General features: G+C 44.1%; 1 protein-coding gene across 1 annotated transcript in view; it reads left to right on the top strand.

Moving 5' to 3' along the window:
• The first annotated feature begins 3837 nt into the window (after positions 1 to 3837).
• Positions 3838 to 18413, top strand: part of RFX4 (regulatory factor X4) — a 76164-nt gene continuing 61588 nt past the window's right edge. Inside the window, exons 1-4 of the mRNA XM_033866172.2 lie at positions 3838 to 3985; positions 5561 to 5774; positions 7254 to 7331; positions 13698 to 13861. Of these exons, the coding sequence (XP_033722063.1) occupies positions 3891 to 3985; positions 5561 to 5774; positions 7254 to 7331; positions 13698 to 13861 (551 nt within the window). The 5' untranslated portion in view covers positions 3838 to 3890. The remainder of the gene's footprint in view (positions 3986 to 5560; positions 5775 to 7253; positions 7332 to 13697; positions 13862 to 18413) is intronic.

The raw sequence follows: 18413 nt of genomic DNA, 5'->3' as shown, positions 1-18413 counted from the left end.
CTCTTATGAAGGACAGTGTGCAGGCTCCCTCTGTCTGACCACACCTGCCTGCTCGATGCTGTATTAGAAGAGAAGGGAGTTAGAAGAAATGTGGCTAGACTTAAACATCCCTGGTAATAAAAGGGAATGAATGAGTCATCAGGATAATCACTGGTCATAATGGGCAATGTTTATTGAACCCTTACTAAGTGCCAGGCACTGTTGCTAATTATTTACATATGTTTACTGTTTAAATTTTCACAAAAATTCTCTGAGGTAGGGGTTGGTATCATTCCCATTTTACAAATGAGGAAGCTGAGTCATCTGAATGTTAAATAACTTGCCCAAGGGCCCCAGAATAACAAATGGCTGAGCTTGGACCTAATCCAGGTAATCTAGCTCCAAAGCCCTTGCACAGAACCCCTCTACCGTACTGCCTCTTCACAAACACCATCGCTGTACACACCAAGAAAGTGGCCCATTGGTTGTGTTTTCACCTTGGCAGAAGGCCCCTCCTAGGTTTCTGGCAGATCTACGTGGTTGTCCTGGGAAGCAGCACTTAGCGTCGTCCACTTGTCAAATGAGTAAAGGGTACTCTCCAGGCCAGGGGTCGGGCTTCATGCCTTCATTCGACAAACATGGACTGAGCTCTTCGCATGTGCCCTGGGCCAGGTCCCTGCTCTCGTGGAGCTTATGTTCAAGTGGGGGGAGATGTGAAATAAGCCCTCAGAGAGCAAGCGAGCGAGACAACTGCGGAGAGTGCCGAGAGGAGGACAGAAAGCAGGGTCGCATGCTGGGGTGCTGCATGTGTTACTCTGCACCCGCTGGTCAGAGAAGGCCCCTGGGCAGAGGGACCTTGCCCAGAGGCCCGAATGTTGTAGGAGAAGGAGCTAATCTTGTGACGATCTGGGTGAAATTGCATTCCTGATGGAGAGAGCTGCAGTACAAAGGCCCCCAGTGTGGGGAGGAAGCCTGGCATGTTTCAGGAACAGGGAAAAACTAAAATAAAAAGCAAGCCAGTGTGGCTGGGATGCAGTGAGGAAGGGCGAGAGTCGGAGGAGAGGAAGGCCAGGAGGCAAGCAGGGACCGGGTTACAGAGGCTGAGGTGGGGGTGAGTACCAGGTGCAGCGGAAGCCTTTGGAGGGCTGTAAACGGGGGTAACAGGTTCTGGATGAAAGCGTACACTGCCTACGTTGTGAGGAGGGGGGTGAAGCCCAGAGCGGCCAAGTGAGACCCCCCTGAGGATCCAGAGCCCCACCGTCACTCAGGTGCTCCCCCCCCCAGCGTCCCCAGCACCAGTGGTCTTCTCGGGGTTCCTCTTGGACTCCTAATAAGTCATCCCAACCAAGGGTCTGTGTTTTCCTTCATTCTTTAGATTGCTGTTTGTAAACTCCGGCACTGCGCTCCCAGCTTTTCCCAGCGCGTAACTGATTCTTGTGTTGACTTACAGATCATAAGGCAGCAGTTTCCTCAGTTAACCACCAGAAGACTCGGGACCCGAGGACAGTCAAAGTAAGCACCGACAGCCCTTCCACCTGCAGAGTGCACGTCCACGGGCCTCCAGTCAGATCGGGACCCCAGGCCTTTCATCCTGAGCTCAGTCCACAGGCCTGGGGGGGAAGTCTGTGGCTGGCGGGAGTGGCCCCCTCTCCCAGGAGCCCTGAGAGCAAGGCCGTCCAAAAGGCCAGCTGCTTTAAGGAATCCGACATGGTGCCACCCTGCCTTTAGTTGTTTTCGTGAAAGAGTCTTGGGCATTCTTTAAAAGGAGCGCCTTGTGGTTTCTTGACCAATCTCCAGGTTACTTGGATTGTTTTGGTCAACAAGCTCTCTACTCTGACAGTATCCAGTCTGCCAGAGAAGCAACCCTGTACCAATCCCTGCAAGGGAGATGGGGTGGAAAGCTCCAGCCATGCTGTGGTACCCAGGATGTACTGCTTCCCATTCATCCATTCGGAACCAACCAACCAACCAATGTTTGCTTCACATTTTCTGCATGTCAGATAAATGGTGCTAAGTGCTGGGGACACACGAGCAAACAGGTTTCTGCCCTCCTGGATGGAACATGTATTCTCCAGGGGAAGACAGACAAAAATGATCATCAGATTGTGAAGAGGGTTGTCCTAGAGAATAACAAAAGGTTGGTCTGGTTTAGAGAGGGTAGCCCTGGAAGGGCTTACTGAGGAGGTGACCCGAGGAATGAGAGGCTGTGTGGATGCCTGTCTGCCAGGTGAGAGTCAATGGGAAGGGACTCTGCCTATTTAGCCCAGGCTTCACTAAAATCTGGATTTATAGAGACTTGCCTCGAAGGGTGTTTCAAAAAACTGTTGGAAGTGACTAGGTGTTCCAGGAAGAAGGTCTGTTGGCCATGTAAGTTTGGTAAGCACTGAGCTAAACAGGGTCCTTTATGCAGGACTTGTCAGAACCTTTATTATACTACTGTACACCGTGATTCCACTAGAGAGTGCCTTATTATGCAGCATTTCTAAACGTTTTTACCATGCTGAGTAGCAGATCAACACATACTGACTTATAAAATAATGAAACTTTTTGTTAAAAAACAACCACCACATAGGACTTGTAAGACTTGTCACTAAAAATGTTTCAAAAGCAGCATGTCCAATACTGCCCCCTGACTCTACCCCTGGCCATCCCCAGGCAGCACATTCCCATCCTCCAAGGGTGGGTTTAACTTTGGAGCCAAATTAGGTAAAGAAAGTGGAAAGTGGATGATCAAACTGGGGAAAACCCTTTGTAGTAAAGTTCTGAAAATAAACGAGACTCATTTTTTTCATGTGGCTCAGAAGCTCTGGGGGCAATTTCCAAAGAGACTTACAGAAAATTTTTGAGCAAGGGACATCTTGGAATAAATTTCTAATAATTTTTCAGGGTGACTCCTCTCATGAACAAATCTCATTCATAATGAAAAATTCCAGTATTTGTTTAAAAATGAGCTTTCAGCCCTGGTAAGAGTATAAAGTAGAAAACCCAGATTCTTCCTTATTTGTTTGCTGGTGAGCACAGTGGTTGGCACGCAAGGGCAAATCAATCCACAGAGAAGCAGATGGTTGGAAGACTCTTGAATGAATGGAAAGGAATTATTTTTCTCCAGCTTACGGTCTTTTTAGAGTCACTGGCTCCAATACATTGTTGCCATTTCTGAGATAAAAGTGTACAAATAGATAGTAAAGATAGATAGATAGTAAAGACAGGCAGTAAAAGTAGTAAAGATAGAACAGCATGGTTTCCCATCCTGCATAAGTTTGGAGAAAGTTTCCTTCTGTCTACATGTAAGAGCCTGCTTTTGTTTTTTTGTTTTCTTTTTCTTTAACCTAGAGGTTGGCAAATTGGGCAATATCTTCTTTAAAAATTCAGTTTCATTGTATCCTCTCCATAAGGATCCTCCAAGGTTGGTCTCACCTTCAACCAATTGAGAGGTAATAAGAAGCTCTAGTCTCCAGCATGCCATTTGGCCTTTTAGAGAAAATCCCTCAGCAAATTTACTTGGACAGAATAAATTGGGGGGGCAGGGGGCTGATGGAGAGTGTGTTGACGTGCCTTACAGACCTGAAATAGAAACCTGAGAAGTGGTCAGAGCACTAGCTTCGCTGCAGTTGCCAATTCTAGCAACATACAGTCTGAAAAATCAAGAAGCGGTCTGATCTGAACATGTTATTACTAGCTTGATCTTAAGAAAGTGTAAGGGGGGACTTTGTAAAGTTAGGGAGGCGTGTCATAACTGCCCTCCCGCCTGGAGGGGCTTCCAGAGCAAATGGAACCCGCCCCCACCCCCACTACCAAAGGAGTACCCTCCAGGTGGAAAGGCAGTTATGACAGTTGGGAGGTAGAAGGCGTAGAAGACAGAGATCAGCTCAACACAAAGAGGAACTTTCTGATCACTGCACCAACCTAAAATGAACTGGGCTACCTTCGGATGGTCTGAGTGCTTCATCCCAGGAGGCATTCAGATAGAGGCGAGATGCCCACTGAGCAGAAGTATCACAGAATGGTATCAGGAGTGAAGGGGGAGCGGGGAAAGGGGAGGTTACCTGTGCTCCGCTCTCCTCTCCCTGGGAAGCCTCTCCCAGAACTCAGACTGCTTTCTCTTTTGTATTATCTCGTGACTGTCACCACCATATCTCCATGAGTAGAAAAGAGTAGTTAATACGTTGTACAGCATTTCTGAAAGTGAGGTCCATGAATTACTTACATTAGTATTGCCATGTGATCGTAAAAATCCACTCTGGATCTGCTAAATCAGAATCTTTGGAAGCAGGGCCTGGGAGTCTGTATTTTAATATGTTTTGTAGGTGATTCTTATTAGTAGTAAAATTTGACAGTCACCGGCTCAGCGCTTAAAAGCACTTTTAGAGGTTCAAATCCTGCCTCTACTGCTTACTCACTATATGATCTTGGATGTGTTACTTAAATTCTCTGGGTCTTAGTTTCCTAGTCTGTAATATGGGGATAATAATTAGTTCTAGCCTCCCAGGGGTTTTGTGAGATGAAATCGGGCAATGTGTGTAAAGCACTTAGTACCTTGTTAGCTGCTGTGTTAGAATAGTAGGTAATGGCGGTCTCATAGAGCCAGGAATGTACTGCAGGGGCCTAACCCAGCAGGCTTGCTGATCTCAAATGGATGTGCCTCAGAATTATCTGTGGTGCTCATTTCAGTGCTGATTCTCGGCCCCTTATTCCCTGTCCTGAATCCTTAGGTCTGGGAAGGGGCCTTGGAATCTGTATTTTTATTACAGTCCATAAGTGGCTCTGACAAACATTAAAGTTTGTAACACCACCATGTGGTGTGTTTTCTTAGTGTAGCACAGTGGCTCTGTAGTCAAACCTGCTTCCTCCCCTAAACAGCTGTATGACCTTGAACAAATTACTTAAGCTTTCTTGCCTCCATTTTCTCATCTGTAGAAAGATTATAATAATCCCCATTTCATAGAATTATTTTACAAATTAATGTATGTAAAGCACTTTCCAAAGTGCCCAGCACATAGCAAGTGTTCAATAGATTGTAGCTAAAACCCAAACAAAATGCAGCCTCCATCCCTCATTCGTCTTAATTGAAAACATTGCTGTTATTAAGCCCATTCTGAGTTAATAAAAGGTCCTGGTCTTTGTCTTACATTCAGTGTCAACTGAGATACTGAGTTTATCCTTTTTAAGATACAGTTCTTTAAGACTGCCATTTATTGATTAAGAAAAACATAGACCAAATGAATTTTTGTTGGTGGTACAGTTAACAGTCATAAACACACTCTTCTTCTTGGGTCCATGTATATAAGAGATTAAGTACAAATGGAAATTTTTTTATCCCACTTTCTGCTTTGCAAAGTATTTGACTTAACATTTTCTGTAGGAGGCAATTTTGGTTATTTTTACCTGTCTGATTGATGGCTGGCAACATGGAACTTTGCTTTAATTCTAGACTTCCAACATGTTGAGCCTTGCAGAGGAGTTAACTCTTCTAGCTCAGGGAGGATGGGTCCAGCCGTCTTTGGCCTTGGGCTCCCGTGGCTCAGGAACCTCCACCTGATGAGGGTGCATGTGGGTCTCTCTCTCTTCCTTTGTGGCCCAGGTATCATTACTACGGCATCGCGGTGAAGGAAAGCTCCCAATATTATGATGTGATGTATTCCAAGAAAGGAGCCGCCTGGGTGAGCGAGACGGGCAAGAAAGAAGTGAGCAAACAGACGGTGGCGTATTCACCCCGGTCCAAACTTGGAACATTGCTGCCAGAGTTTCCAAATGTCAAAGATCTAAATCTGCCGGCCAGTCTGCCAGAGGAGAAGGTGACCACGTCTGAAGTGTTGCTGGGAGTGGGTGGTTTCTCTCTCTCTCTCTCTCTCTCTCTCTCTCTCTCTCTCTCTCTCTCTCTCTCTTTCTCTCACACACCACAGCACACACACACACACACACACACACACATACACACATACACTTTTATTACAAAATGGTGAGTTTAAAAATATAAAGATAGAAATCAGATTCAAGTATGGACTTTAGTTGACAATAACAATGTATCCGTGTTGGTCCATTAGTTGTGACAAATGTTCCATCCTAATGCAAGATGTTAACGGTAGAGGTAACTGGGTTTGAGCTATAAGGGAACTGCCTGAACTATCTTCAAAACTGTACTACAACCCAGTACTATTCTAAAATTAAAAGTTTCTATCTCTCTACCTATCTATCTTACTTACCTTCCTACCCATCTATGATGTTGTACTGTCTCATTTCACAAGGGCCCCCTCCTCTGGATTGCTTTTATATAGGATAAAGTTTATTTTCCCATGTGCTGCAGAGGATGTGGTGAAATTATAGTCCCATAGACAAAAAAGATTTTATAGGTACAGTGAATCGGATAGTTTGGGCCATAGGGTATTGGGAAGAAATAATTGGAAACACAAATTTGGAGACTTTCCCCTGGGTGGTCACATCCTAATGCACCTACCTTGTGCTGCCCAGTGTACCAGTAGGTGATGAGTTTCTACATATCGCACTGGGTTGCAGTGGTGAATGAGACTTGAGTCCTGCTCTCAGGAAGCTTACAGTCGAGCAGGGAGACAGATGCTTGCACAAGCAAACTAAGTTTATATAAAGCATATATCTAGGTTCTAAAACAAAAAGAATACCTGAAAAGAATGCTTTAAATCTAAGAACTAGATAAATCCTTATTTTTTCTCAAATTTGCTTTCTTGCTCAACAAACTTCCTGTACCATTGCTTTAAAATTCTTAGTTAAATGGAGCTGGAGATGCAATTCTTTTGCTAAGCAGATTCTAGAGAATTTCCAAATGTCTTTTTGTGATTTGGGCAAAAGCACCTCTTCTTATGAGTACATGCTGGGTTTTAACTTTTCAGTATCTCAGCTGATGAGAATTTAATTCGGTAGGCCTCTACTATGTGCCAGGTACTGTACTAAATGCTGGATACACAAGCATGAATAATATGCTATTTTTATTTTCCCAGAGTCCACAGTTTCAGGGGGTGGAGATGGGGCAGAGAGAGAAACCCATGCTTTCCATACCACAGGGTGAGTGCTCTGAGGGAGAAACACACTCAGGTGTTATGGGAGCACAGAGGAGGGAGCTGAGAGTCAGCGGGCCCCACCTAGTGAAAATGAGTTTTGTCTGGGTCTTGCAGGATGAGTAGGAATTAGGCGAATTTCATCTCCTCCACATAGAATAAATGACTCGAAATTGAAATTCCAAGGGCAGAAGTAACACCTATTAATGTATGCCTTTATTGTTGATCCCTCCTCACCCCTCACAGGTTTCTACCTTTATTATGATGTACAGAACACACTGTCAGAGAATACTGGACACTGTAATAAGAGCCAACTTTGATGAGGTAGGTCAACAAGTGTTGAGCTATGAATACTCTGTGTTAAAATATTATGATAACACGAACTTCTATTTCACGAGCTCCCTGCTAGTTGCCAGGCCTCTGGAAGCCCTTGATGCACATTAGCTCATTTAATCCTCACAGTGATCCTAGGAAGCAGGCATTGTTACTATCCCCATTTTACAGATTCTCTGTGTGAACAGCAGTTGGCATGGCTTTTTACTTGCTCTGTCTAGTGAACTGCATCCTGCCCAGTTGGCCTCCTGGGAACACAGTTTTGCCAAGGTATCATTACACCCAGAATTATACATTCAGAAAAACGAAAGGAAAGCTGTTCTTTATTTTTGATTTAACCTTTTCCTGAGGCTTATCCGCTTCAGTGCATTTGGAGCTGGTTACCCTCCATTCTCAAGGTCTGGTCCCCGTGTCCATCTCACACTGCCGGTAGGGCCATCTTTGAATACAAACAATCTAAGAATTTCATTTCATTTTTATTTAAAAATATCACAGTTAAGGAACGGGGAGGAGAAATAAGGGAGGATTGAAGCACTGGTTATATAACCAAAGAGACAATAAAATCTTCTTGCCTAAAATGCCGTCCAAAAGAATCTTCCAACAGGATGGCAGGAAACCGCACATTTCACCCCATAAACCTGAGGCCTTTCTGTTGAAAGAAAATGCCTTTCGGGCAGGAAAAAAAAAAAAAAAAAACTAAACTAAACCAAAGACACCACCCTGAGATCAGGTGTGGGCATTCAATTTCAGGGAAGATAGCCCAGGCTCTACAGGGGCTATAAAAATCAGTAGTTATTGGTGAAAAAGATGCTGGAGATTCCCTTTTTGTGTGTTTTAGGGGGGCATGTGCTGTTGGAGATGGAGGGGAAGAGGATGAGGTAAGGCAGTGAATGCTTGTTGAGCACTTGCCGGTACTTGTGCACCTTGTTTACTGTTCCCTCAGGAGCCCAGTGTAGCAGTGGTACCACCGTATGTGAGCTGTCGCTTGGTTCTCAGACATGGCTCCAGGAGAGGTGGCAGCGTGTTGGCAGAGAAGGACTATTCTTCCTGCTCTTGACTTTCATCCACTAGATTCTTAAATTCCCCAAATTCCTTGAGTGACCGTTTACGTGGAATTATTTTCTTTTTAAAGAAAGCAAACTCACTGCTTTCTCTCGTATTGTAGTTTGGCTATGTCTCACGAATCACAGACAGTGCACTGAGATCTGGGCAAACCATGACTCATGTCTGGTTAAGACAACACTGGCTTCTGTAACAGATAAGCCCCAAGTCTTAACACAGTGAGACAATACATGTCACAATCCAACGTGGACGCCCTTGGTTGGAAGGCTGGTTTCTGGGGGTGGTTCAGGGACCCAGGCTTCTTCTACTTTGTGGCCACACACTGCCCTAGAGTCTTGGAGTTCCCTGTTCAGCTGATGGATGGGGAAAAGGATTACAGGGAAGACATCCCCTTTCTTAACCTTGTCAGCCCAGAAATAAAATGCATCACTTTTGCCCATAGTCTATTGGCAAGAGCTGGTCTCACAGCCCCACCTTGAGGTAAGGGGAGCTGGGAAGTGTGGCCCCTCACTGGACGGCAGCTTACACTACTAGAGAAGAGGCGCTCTGGTGGATAGCTGTCCCTCTCTGCCACAAAAGTACTAACAACAAAACTGGTGACAGTCCTCCCTTATGTTCATATCTAGCTTTATACATCTCAAAACTTGATCATCATCTCACTTCACTGAATTCCATTCATCAATTCCAACACTTGTTGGGCATCTAATGGTGCCATATGCTGCTCTAGCCCCCAGAAATGGGGTGACAGGACACGGTCTTGAGGGAAAAAAAAGGCACGCACACCAGCAATTAGGATGCAGAATACATGGTCCAGAAACCTTGTGAGGGCTTGAGTGCTCCTGCGGGAAAAGTGCTAGACTCAGAGCTTAGGCTTGGATTCAAGACGTGGCTCAATTCCTCATCCTAGAAACGAAGATAAAAACATCATCCCTGCCTATCCAGTTCACAGGATTACTGGAAGGAGGAGATGAGACAATCCCTGGTAAAAGGCCATACAAATGCTTGCTCTCGTCAGATACGTCAACCAGAGAGTTAAGAGAGGTCGCACAGTTGGTTAGATCTTTGTCACCTAACACTGCTGGTCCAGTATTTCTTTCTACCCCTGGGCAGAGGTATTTGGTGGCCGTTTTTGAGATGGCTGATCGAGATGTTGTTCATTCTACCCAAACACAAAAGAATGAAGGGGGTATTTTACCTCTGATGGGCATGGCTTTCTCCTACAGCTGAGAAAAGTCATTGGTAAATAAATGGTGGATGCATCTGGTACACTTTGATGGTGTAGTTTGTTTCAGGTCTTCAAGATGTTTAATATCCATTGAGGTCACAATGTAGACTAGTATTACAATCTTACATTATCTTATTGTTTGCTTGTTCATTGTTTGTCTCCTACCACCACCATGGAAGCCCTTGAGGGCAGGGACCTTGTTTGTCTTGCTTACTACTGTATCCAGGTCAATTATACTCTCAGGCTCTCAGTAAATGTTTCTTGGGTGGGTGAGTGGATAGATGGATGGATGGGTGGATGGGTGGATGGGTGGATGGATGGAAAACCGCCACAGACTTATAGCATTGTCAGGCAAGCACAAAGAGTCCAAGTCTGCAGGTAGGGGACTTGCTGCAAAGCCTTCTCCAAACTACATTGCACAGAGAGCTGTAAAATCCAGATAGTCCTGTGTTTGATCCCAAATTCACCACTTTCTAGCCTGTGACCTTGAGCAAGGTACTTAACCTCTCTGAGCCTCAATTTCTTTTTCTGTTAAATGGAGATAATAACTATATCTACCTCACAGTAAAATTGTGATGATTACATGGAAATTGTATAGATAAAGTGTCTGATTTCAAACTCAGAGCATAATACGTGGTAGGTATTTTGGTAGTTATTGTTTTGTCAAGTTCCTTTTAACACTGTAGCAATTAAGTACCCATGACTGGAAGTCATCAGATATGTTTCCACAAGGTGCCAATATATTAGGAATGAACTAAACATAGGCATGGAAAAGAAATAGAAAACTTACTTAGGTATTCTTAAGGAAATCATCTCCTGATACTTCATTGAACAGAGAGAAAAAGGGCTGGGAGTTCAAGGGACTAAAGTAGATAATCCAGGAAACTTGGTTTAAATAATCATTTTCAATCATTTACCCCTGATTCGCCCACCATTTATGCTTGCAAGGAGTGAGGAGAACTTTTCCCTTCTGTATGATTATGTTTCCATTTGTTAAATGCCTTCATCATGCCAGGCATCTTACAAGTTATCTTATTTCATCCTACTGATAGGAAGACACCATCTCCATTTTGTAAAGGCTGGTAACTCTCATATTTGTATATTCGTTTAGTCCGAGCTCCAGATTCAAATGACTTGCCGTCTAACTTACGGTGGTCTAATCAGAGCTCTGATTTTCACTCCCAGATTTGTTCTTCCCAAGTCTTAGATTGCCACTACCACACACAATTGCTCAAACCACAAACCTCGGTTCTTCTTTTCCCCTCACGCTTCATATCTAGTCTGTCAGGAGGTCCTGTTGGCTCAGCCTCCTGATATGAACACTGTGTCTGTCCATTTCACCCCTGACTTCCAGGTATCAGCCCTTGAGCTTTACACTGTTCTCCCTCCTTTTTTTTCTTTCTCACTCTGAGGAACTAGTCCACTGGACATTAAATGCTCTTAAATGCAGAGTGGGAAGGGAGGTCAAAACTGGATAATATGCCCTCTACAAAGGCTGCCCTGGTACCAGGACTGATCAGGGCTCCCTGTGCCACTTGAACAGACTTGAAAAAGACAGATGGCTGCTAATGAGAGTGACTTTCTACAGATTTGTTTTAATGTACACAGCAGCTAATGTTTGCCAGAATTTCTGCTGGAAATTGACTACTCATAAAAAAAAAAAAAAAAGAGTAGGGCTACATGCAAGGAGAGCTTAGAAAGGCAGATGAATTCAGAATCTGCCAAATACTAGGAATCAACTGGGCAATGCTTATTCAGAGTTGGAAGGACAGGCAGGGAGGTCCAGGACCTGGCCAGAGGCCAGTGCCCAGGGATGAGATGGGATCCGGAGACAGCAGAGGGTTGTCTGGAGGGTAAGCACCTTGTCTAAGAGATGTGGCCACCTCCAGGCCCAAGGCGGCCAGCAGTCAGCCACCAGGTGTCCCAATAAGAACAGGAACCTTGACAGGTGAGCAGAGCCACCATGGGGATCCTGGCTGGGTGACGCTCAGAAACGTAGGCAAGGGTGTCTCAAATGTCTTAGGGCAGTGCACTGATTTCTTGGGCCTCATAGTTGTAGTGCCTCCATGATACAAATAATAATAATAGTAGTAATAATAGCAGCTAACCTTTATTGAGCATTTACTATGTGCCAACCACTGTAATAAGTACTTTTTAGGAATCTTTACCAAAATCTAGTAAATACTACTTTTATTCCCATTTCACAGGTAAAGAAACTGAGGCATAGAGATATTATACCCCTAGTTGGTAGTGGTGACAGGATTAGAACCCTGGAAGGCAGTCTTCACTCATTTGGATTTTTTTTGTTGGTTTTAATTTTCAGTCTCATTGTAAACTTTGCAATATTTTCACTCTCGTGGAATTAACAGAACTGTGACTTTGAGTTTCATAATTTACAAACCTGACCTCCTTTACCACTTTGATCCTGTTTTTGGAAATTACCATTTTCCCTCTAGGAAGTCAGGGGGCATGCTTTTCTCCTCATTCCTCACCCCCAAAGGCTCCCATCCAGTGTTTACGCTGGGAATTCCAGCCTGGCCGTGGGGATCAGGGAATTCTGTCCATCCGAGGCTGAGCTCAGGTCACCAAGCTGGGGTCAGAGGAAGCCTGGTCAAAGGAAAGTAAGACCCTACTTCTAAGAGGGGCTTGAAGGACAACTGCAGGTCCCCAGGCTGGGGCAGAAAGCTGGGATGTGGGCAGCAGTCCAAGAAGAGGCATAGGTCTCAGGAATGGGGTAGAAGCCCACGTGAAGAGCAAACTAGCCACTAGACTGATTTGTGAAAAGACAAATTCATCCATTCCCTGACTTGCTGTCTGGCTTTGGACAAATAAGTTAATGTCTCTACACAATGGGAGCAGTGATTCTAAGCTGTAGTATTAACTGAGAGAACCTGTGCTAAGTTCCTGACGTATAGTAGCACTCAATAAATACATAACGCTGACACCATTAACAATACCACCTCCAAAGTGTTAGACTTGGGTACTAAATGACCTCCTGCCTTGGGTCAGGATCGATTTGGGGAACCAGGGATGTGGGAAGTGCTGTACACAAGGGTTCAGGAGTGCCCATCTGTGGAGGAAAGAAAGATAGATAGTACAGGAACCAAGTTGAGCTTGTAAGAATTCACAAAACTTCAATTATTTGTTCCCTAACTTTAAGATGAGTCACTCCTCAGTGTTAGCCAAAGTCTAGGTATCTTTAGTGTTATTATACATACCAGATACCCATCTTCTACCGTGTCACTTCCCTTCCCTTATCTTGTCCCACCCCCCACCTGCTCTCTCCCTGACCTCCAACTCAGACTCTGGAAGATACAGGGGTAGGGGGCCTGCTCTCCTCGATTAATAACAATAACTCCATTTTGAGTGCCCGCTAGATTTCTGTCCTGTGCTAGTGGTTGGGCTTGGGTGTCCTCGTACCTTACTGTCCAGATGGCACCGTCTAGCGTCCCATAATGACGCTAGCCAGCCAAGGCTGCACCAAGGGCTCTTTGAGAAAGTGTTCGAATTTGGCCACGAAGAGGCCTTTGCACTTTATCCATTTTGGGGGCGCACAAGATTGTATCAGGAGACTTCTGTCTGTGACACCTACTCTTCTTCCTCCTAGACACAGTCCTCTTACCAGCAACTCGCACAATGTTCCCTTCCTTTCCAGAACACCCTGGGGTCCCCGAGGCACCAACAGGCCCAAAGAATAGTTGTAGTGCTCTGAGCTTTTTAGAAGCAACATCCCACCTTCCCTTGCTTAAAGTTTTTACCCAGACCACGCTCAGCATGAAGGGGCAGATGGGTTAACTTGCTACTGCTCTCTCCCAGGGCAGGATAGACCCCAGGCTGCCAGGCCAAGTGCTTCTCTAGCAGGGGGCATGCACCCAGACGGGCAGGGTGAGGACTTGGGACAGGAGGACCTTCCGGGGCCTCGTAAGCCACCCAGGCTGGGATGGCCTCTGCTGCTGCAAGGGGAGAAGAGAATAACGCTGTGGACTGGGCTGGCCTTGGCTGAGTCCCAGGGCTCTGCTGGGAGGGCCTTGTGTAACCTCAACGGTTCTTCTCTCTGTGGGTTGATACAGGTTCAAAGTTTCCTTCTGCACTTTTGGCAAGGAATGCCGCCCCACATGCTGCCCGTGCTGGGCTCCTCCACGGTGGTGAACATCGTCGGCGTGTGTGACTCCATCCTCTACAAAGCTATCTCCGGAGTGCTGATGCCCACTGTGCTGCAGGCATTACCTGACAGGTGGGCACGCTTCTTCTCATATCCCCTCATGGCTGGTCCTCAGCAGGTATTGTTCCTGCTTCTCATTTATTGAATAGAACCATGTACTGTCTGGGGGCCTCCCTTGTAAAGACCATTAATATTGGACTTTAAATTTTATTTATATTTTTGAATATAAATAAAATTTAGTATTTCCAGTATAAATAAAATTTAACATTTTGAACCTCTTGTATCACTCAAAATTCAAAAAGGATGATATGTTACACAGTGAAAAGTCTCCTAATCTTCTTCCCCACATACCCAGGTCCTCTCCCCAGAGCATCAAATACAGTCATTTTCTTAGGGCCCTGTCCGGATCTGCTATGCACATGTAACCAGTGCATGACATATACTTTTTCTTACTCAAATGATGACATACTACATATGCTGTTCTATACCTTGTTTCAAAAAAACAAGTCTTGGAGATTGTGTTGGGCAGCTTCTGTGCCCCTTCAGATGCAGGCTCCGCTGTGTTCCATGCTGCCTTCTGCCCGGTGAGGGGTAGGTGGGGAGGGTGGACTGCATGGAACTCCTTACGGGGCTCCCTTTCCCTCTGGCTTCCAGCCCTGATCAGCTGGTGGTGGGGAGGGGGTCAGAAGGGACATCAAAGGGAGGGAGGAGAGTGAAGTCAGGAGATTGCCTCCCTACCTCCCTCCCTATGAGGTCACCCCCCGGCTGGCCACGTACCTCCACTGGGCTCTGCTGCCCTCCAGGCCGCCTCTCTCCCTCCAGGTTGTCCTTTCGTCATGAGGTGGATGAGAGCCTGCTGACCCTAACCCCTGGTTGCAGCGGTCACCTTTATGGGTTCTCCTATGCCTATCCACGCCTTTATGACTTGTCCCTTATAAACAAACTCTAGTGTTTTGAGTGGCATCTGTTTCCTGTTGGGACTGCTACAGAGAGCATTTTACATCAGTCTATAAAGAGGTGTTTTTTTTTCTTTTTCACACCTGCATATTGTTCCTCTGTGTTGAGTTAAATTAGTTGTCTTGATGTTTCCAATCTTGTCCTATTACAATGCTGTGGTGAATGATGTTTTTAGTACATTCTTTTCTGTGGTGCAGTTTGTTAGTTTCCTAGGGCTGCAATAACCAAGTACCACAAACTGGGTGGCTGAAAACAACAAACGTATTCCCTCACAGTTCTGGAGGCCACAAGTCTAAAATCAAGTTGTTGTCAGGGTTGGTTCTTTGCAGAGACTTTGAGGGAGGATCTGATCTGTGCCTCTCTCACAGCTTCTCATGGGTGCCGTCTATCCTTGGCGTTCCTTGGCTTGTAGCTGCATCACTCCAGTCTCTGCCTCCCATCTTAACATTGATTCCCACTCTGTGTCTTGCTGTCTCCCGTAAGGACACTTGTCACTGGATTTGAGGCCCACCCAGTTAATCCAAGGTTTCATCTCAAGCTCCTTAATTTAAGCATATCCACAAAGGCCCTGTAATCATATAAGGTCAACTTCACGGGTTCCAATTGGACGTATTATGGGGGGGAACAACCCTTCATCCTACTACATAGAGTATATGTGCAGGATAAATTCCTAAAGGGCTGAATTCCTGGTTCAAAGGGTCTGTGACTTAAACTTGTCTCAGTGAGGTTTTAATTTGCATTTATCTTATTACGAATGGAGTTGAATATCTCTTCATGTCTTTAAGAGTGATTTCTATTTCTTTCCCATGAACTCTCTGTTCTTATCCTTTGACTATTTTTCCATTTGGTAGTTGATGTTTTTCTCATTGATTTCTTTTTTTAAATTTTATTTTATTTATTTTTTTATACACCAGATTCTTATTAGTTATCCACTTTATACATATTAGTGTATATATGTCAATCCCAATCTCCCAATTCATCACACCACCACCACCACCACTTTCCCCACTTGGTGTCCGTACGTTTCTTCTCTGCATCTGTGTCTCAATTTCTGCCCTGCAGACCAGTTCATCTGTACCATTTTTCTAGGTTCCACATATATGCGTTAATATACGATATTTGTTTTTCTCTTTCTGACTTACTTCACTCTGTATGACAGTCTCTAGATCCATCCACAACTCTACAAATGACCCAATTTCATTCTTTTTTATGGCTGAGTAACATTCCATTGTATATATGTACCACAACTTCTTTATCCATTCGTCTGTGGATGGGCATTTAGGTTGCTTCCATGACCTGGCTATTGTAAACAGTGCTGCAATGAACATTGGGGTACATATGTCATTTTGAATTGTGGTTTTCTATGGGTATATGCCCAGTAGTGGAATTGTTGGGTCATATGGTAATTCTATTTTTAGTTTTTTAAGGAACCTCCATACTGTTCTCCATAGTGGCCGTATCAATTTACATTCCCACCAACAGTGCAAGAAGTTTCCCTTTTCTCCCCACCCTCTCCAGCATTTGTTGTTTGTAGATTTCCTGATGATGCCCATTCTAACTGGTGTGAGGTGATACCTCATTGTGGTTTTGATTTGCATTTCTCTAATAATTAGTGATGTTGAGCAGCTTTTCATGTGCTTCTTGGACATTTGTATATCTTCTTTGGAGAAATGTCTATTTAGGTCTTCTCCCCACTTTTGGATTGGGTTGTTTGTTTTTTTCATATTGAACTGCATGAGCTTTTTATATATATTGGAGATTAATCCTTTGTACGTTGATTCGTGTGCAAATATTTTCTCCCATTATGAGGGTTTTTTTTTTTTTTTTTTTTTTTTTGTATGTGGGCCTCTCACTGTTGTGGCCTCTCCCATTGCGGAGCACAGGCTCCGGACATGCAGGCTCAGCGGCCATGGATCACGGGCCTAGCCGCTCCACGGCACGTGGGATCTTCCCGGACCGGGGCACAAACCCATGTCCCCTGCATTGGCAGGCGGACTCTCAACCACTGCGCCACCAGGGAAACCCGAGGGTTGTTTTTTTGTCTTGTTTGTAGTTTCCTTAGCTGTGCAAAAACTTTTAAGTTTCATTAGGTCCCATTTGTTTATTTTTGTTTTTATTTCCATTACTCTAGGAGGTGGATCAAAAAAAGATCTTTCTGTGATTTATGTCAAAGAGTGTTTGTTCTTCCTATGTTTTCCTCTCAGAGTTTTATAGTGTCCAGTCTTACATTTAGGTCCCTAATCCGTTTTGAGTTTATTTTTGTGTATGGTGTTAGGGAGGGTTCTAATTTCATTCTTTTACATGTAGCTGTCCAGTTCTCCCAGCACCACTTACTGAAAAGACTGTCTTTTCTCCATTGTATATCCTTGCCACCTTTGTCATAGATTAGTTGACCATAGTTGCATGGGTTTATCTCTGGGCTTTCTATCCTATTCCATTGATCTATATTTCTGGTTTTGTGTCAGTACCATACTGTCTTGATTATGGTAGCTTTGTAGTATAGTCTGAAGTCCGGGAGCCCGATTCCTCCAACTCCGTTTTCTTCCTTCAAGACTGCTTTGGCTATTTGGGGTCTTTTGTGTCTCCATACAAATTTTAAGATTTTTTGTTCTAGTTCTGTAAAAAATGCCATTGGTAATTTGATAGGGATTACATTGAATCTGTAGATTGCTTTGGTAGTATAGTCATTTTCACAGTATTGCTTCTTCCAATCCGAGAACATGGTATATCTCTCCATCTGTTTGTATCATCTTTAATTTATTTCGTCACTGTCTTATAGTTTTCTGCATACAGGCCATCTATCTCCCTAGGTAGGTTTATTCCTAGGTATTTTATTTTTGTTGCAATGGTAAATGGGAGTGTTTCCTTAATATCTCTTTCAGATTTTTTGTCATTAGTGTATAGGAATGCAAGAGGTTTCCGTGCATTAATTTTGTATCCTGCAACTTTACCAAATTCATTGATTAGCTCTAGTAGTTTTCTGCTGGCATCTTTAGGATTCTCTATGTATAGTATCATGTCATCTGCAAACGGTGACAGTTTTACTTCTTCTTTTCCAATTTGTATTCCTTTTATTTCTTTTTCTTCTCTGATTGCCATGGCTAGGATTTCCAAAACTATGTTGAATAATAGTGGTGAGAGTGGACATCCTTGTCCTGTTACTGATCTTAGAGAAAATGCTTTCAGGTTTTCACCATTGAGAATGACATTTGCTGTGGGTTTGTCATATATGGCCTTTATTATGTTGAGGTAGGTTCCCTCTATGCACACTTTCTGGAGAGTTTTTATCATAAATGGGTGTTGAATTTTGTCAAAAGCTTTTTCTGCATCTATTGAGATGATCATACGGTTTTTATTCTTCAGTTTGTTATTATGGTGTATCACATTGATTGATTTGCGTATATTGAAGAATCCTTGCATCCCTGGAATAAATCCCACTTGACCATGGTGCATAATCCTTTTAAGGTGTTGTTGGATTCGGTTTACTAGTATTTTGTTAAGGATTTTTGCATCTATATTCATGAGTGATATTGGTCTGTAATTTTCCTTTTTTGTAGTATCTTTGTCTGGTTTTGGTATCAGGGTGATGGTGGCCTCATAGAATGAGTTTGGGAGTGTTCCTTCCTTCACAATTGTTTGGAAGATTTTGAGAAGGATGGGTGTTAGC

The sequence above is a fragment of the Tursiops truncatus genome, chromosome 11, assembly GCF_011762595.2.
Source record: "Tursiops truncatus isolate mTurTru1 chromosome 11, mTurTru1.mat.Y, whole genome shotgun sequence".
Classification (NCBI taxonomy): domain Eukaryota; kingdom Metazoa; phylum Chordata; class Mammalia; order Artiodactyla; family Delphinidae; genus Tursiops; species Tursiops truncatus.
Note: the sequence above shows the minus strand (reverse complement) of the source record. Positions and strands in the feature narration are given on the sequence as shown.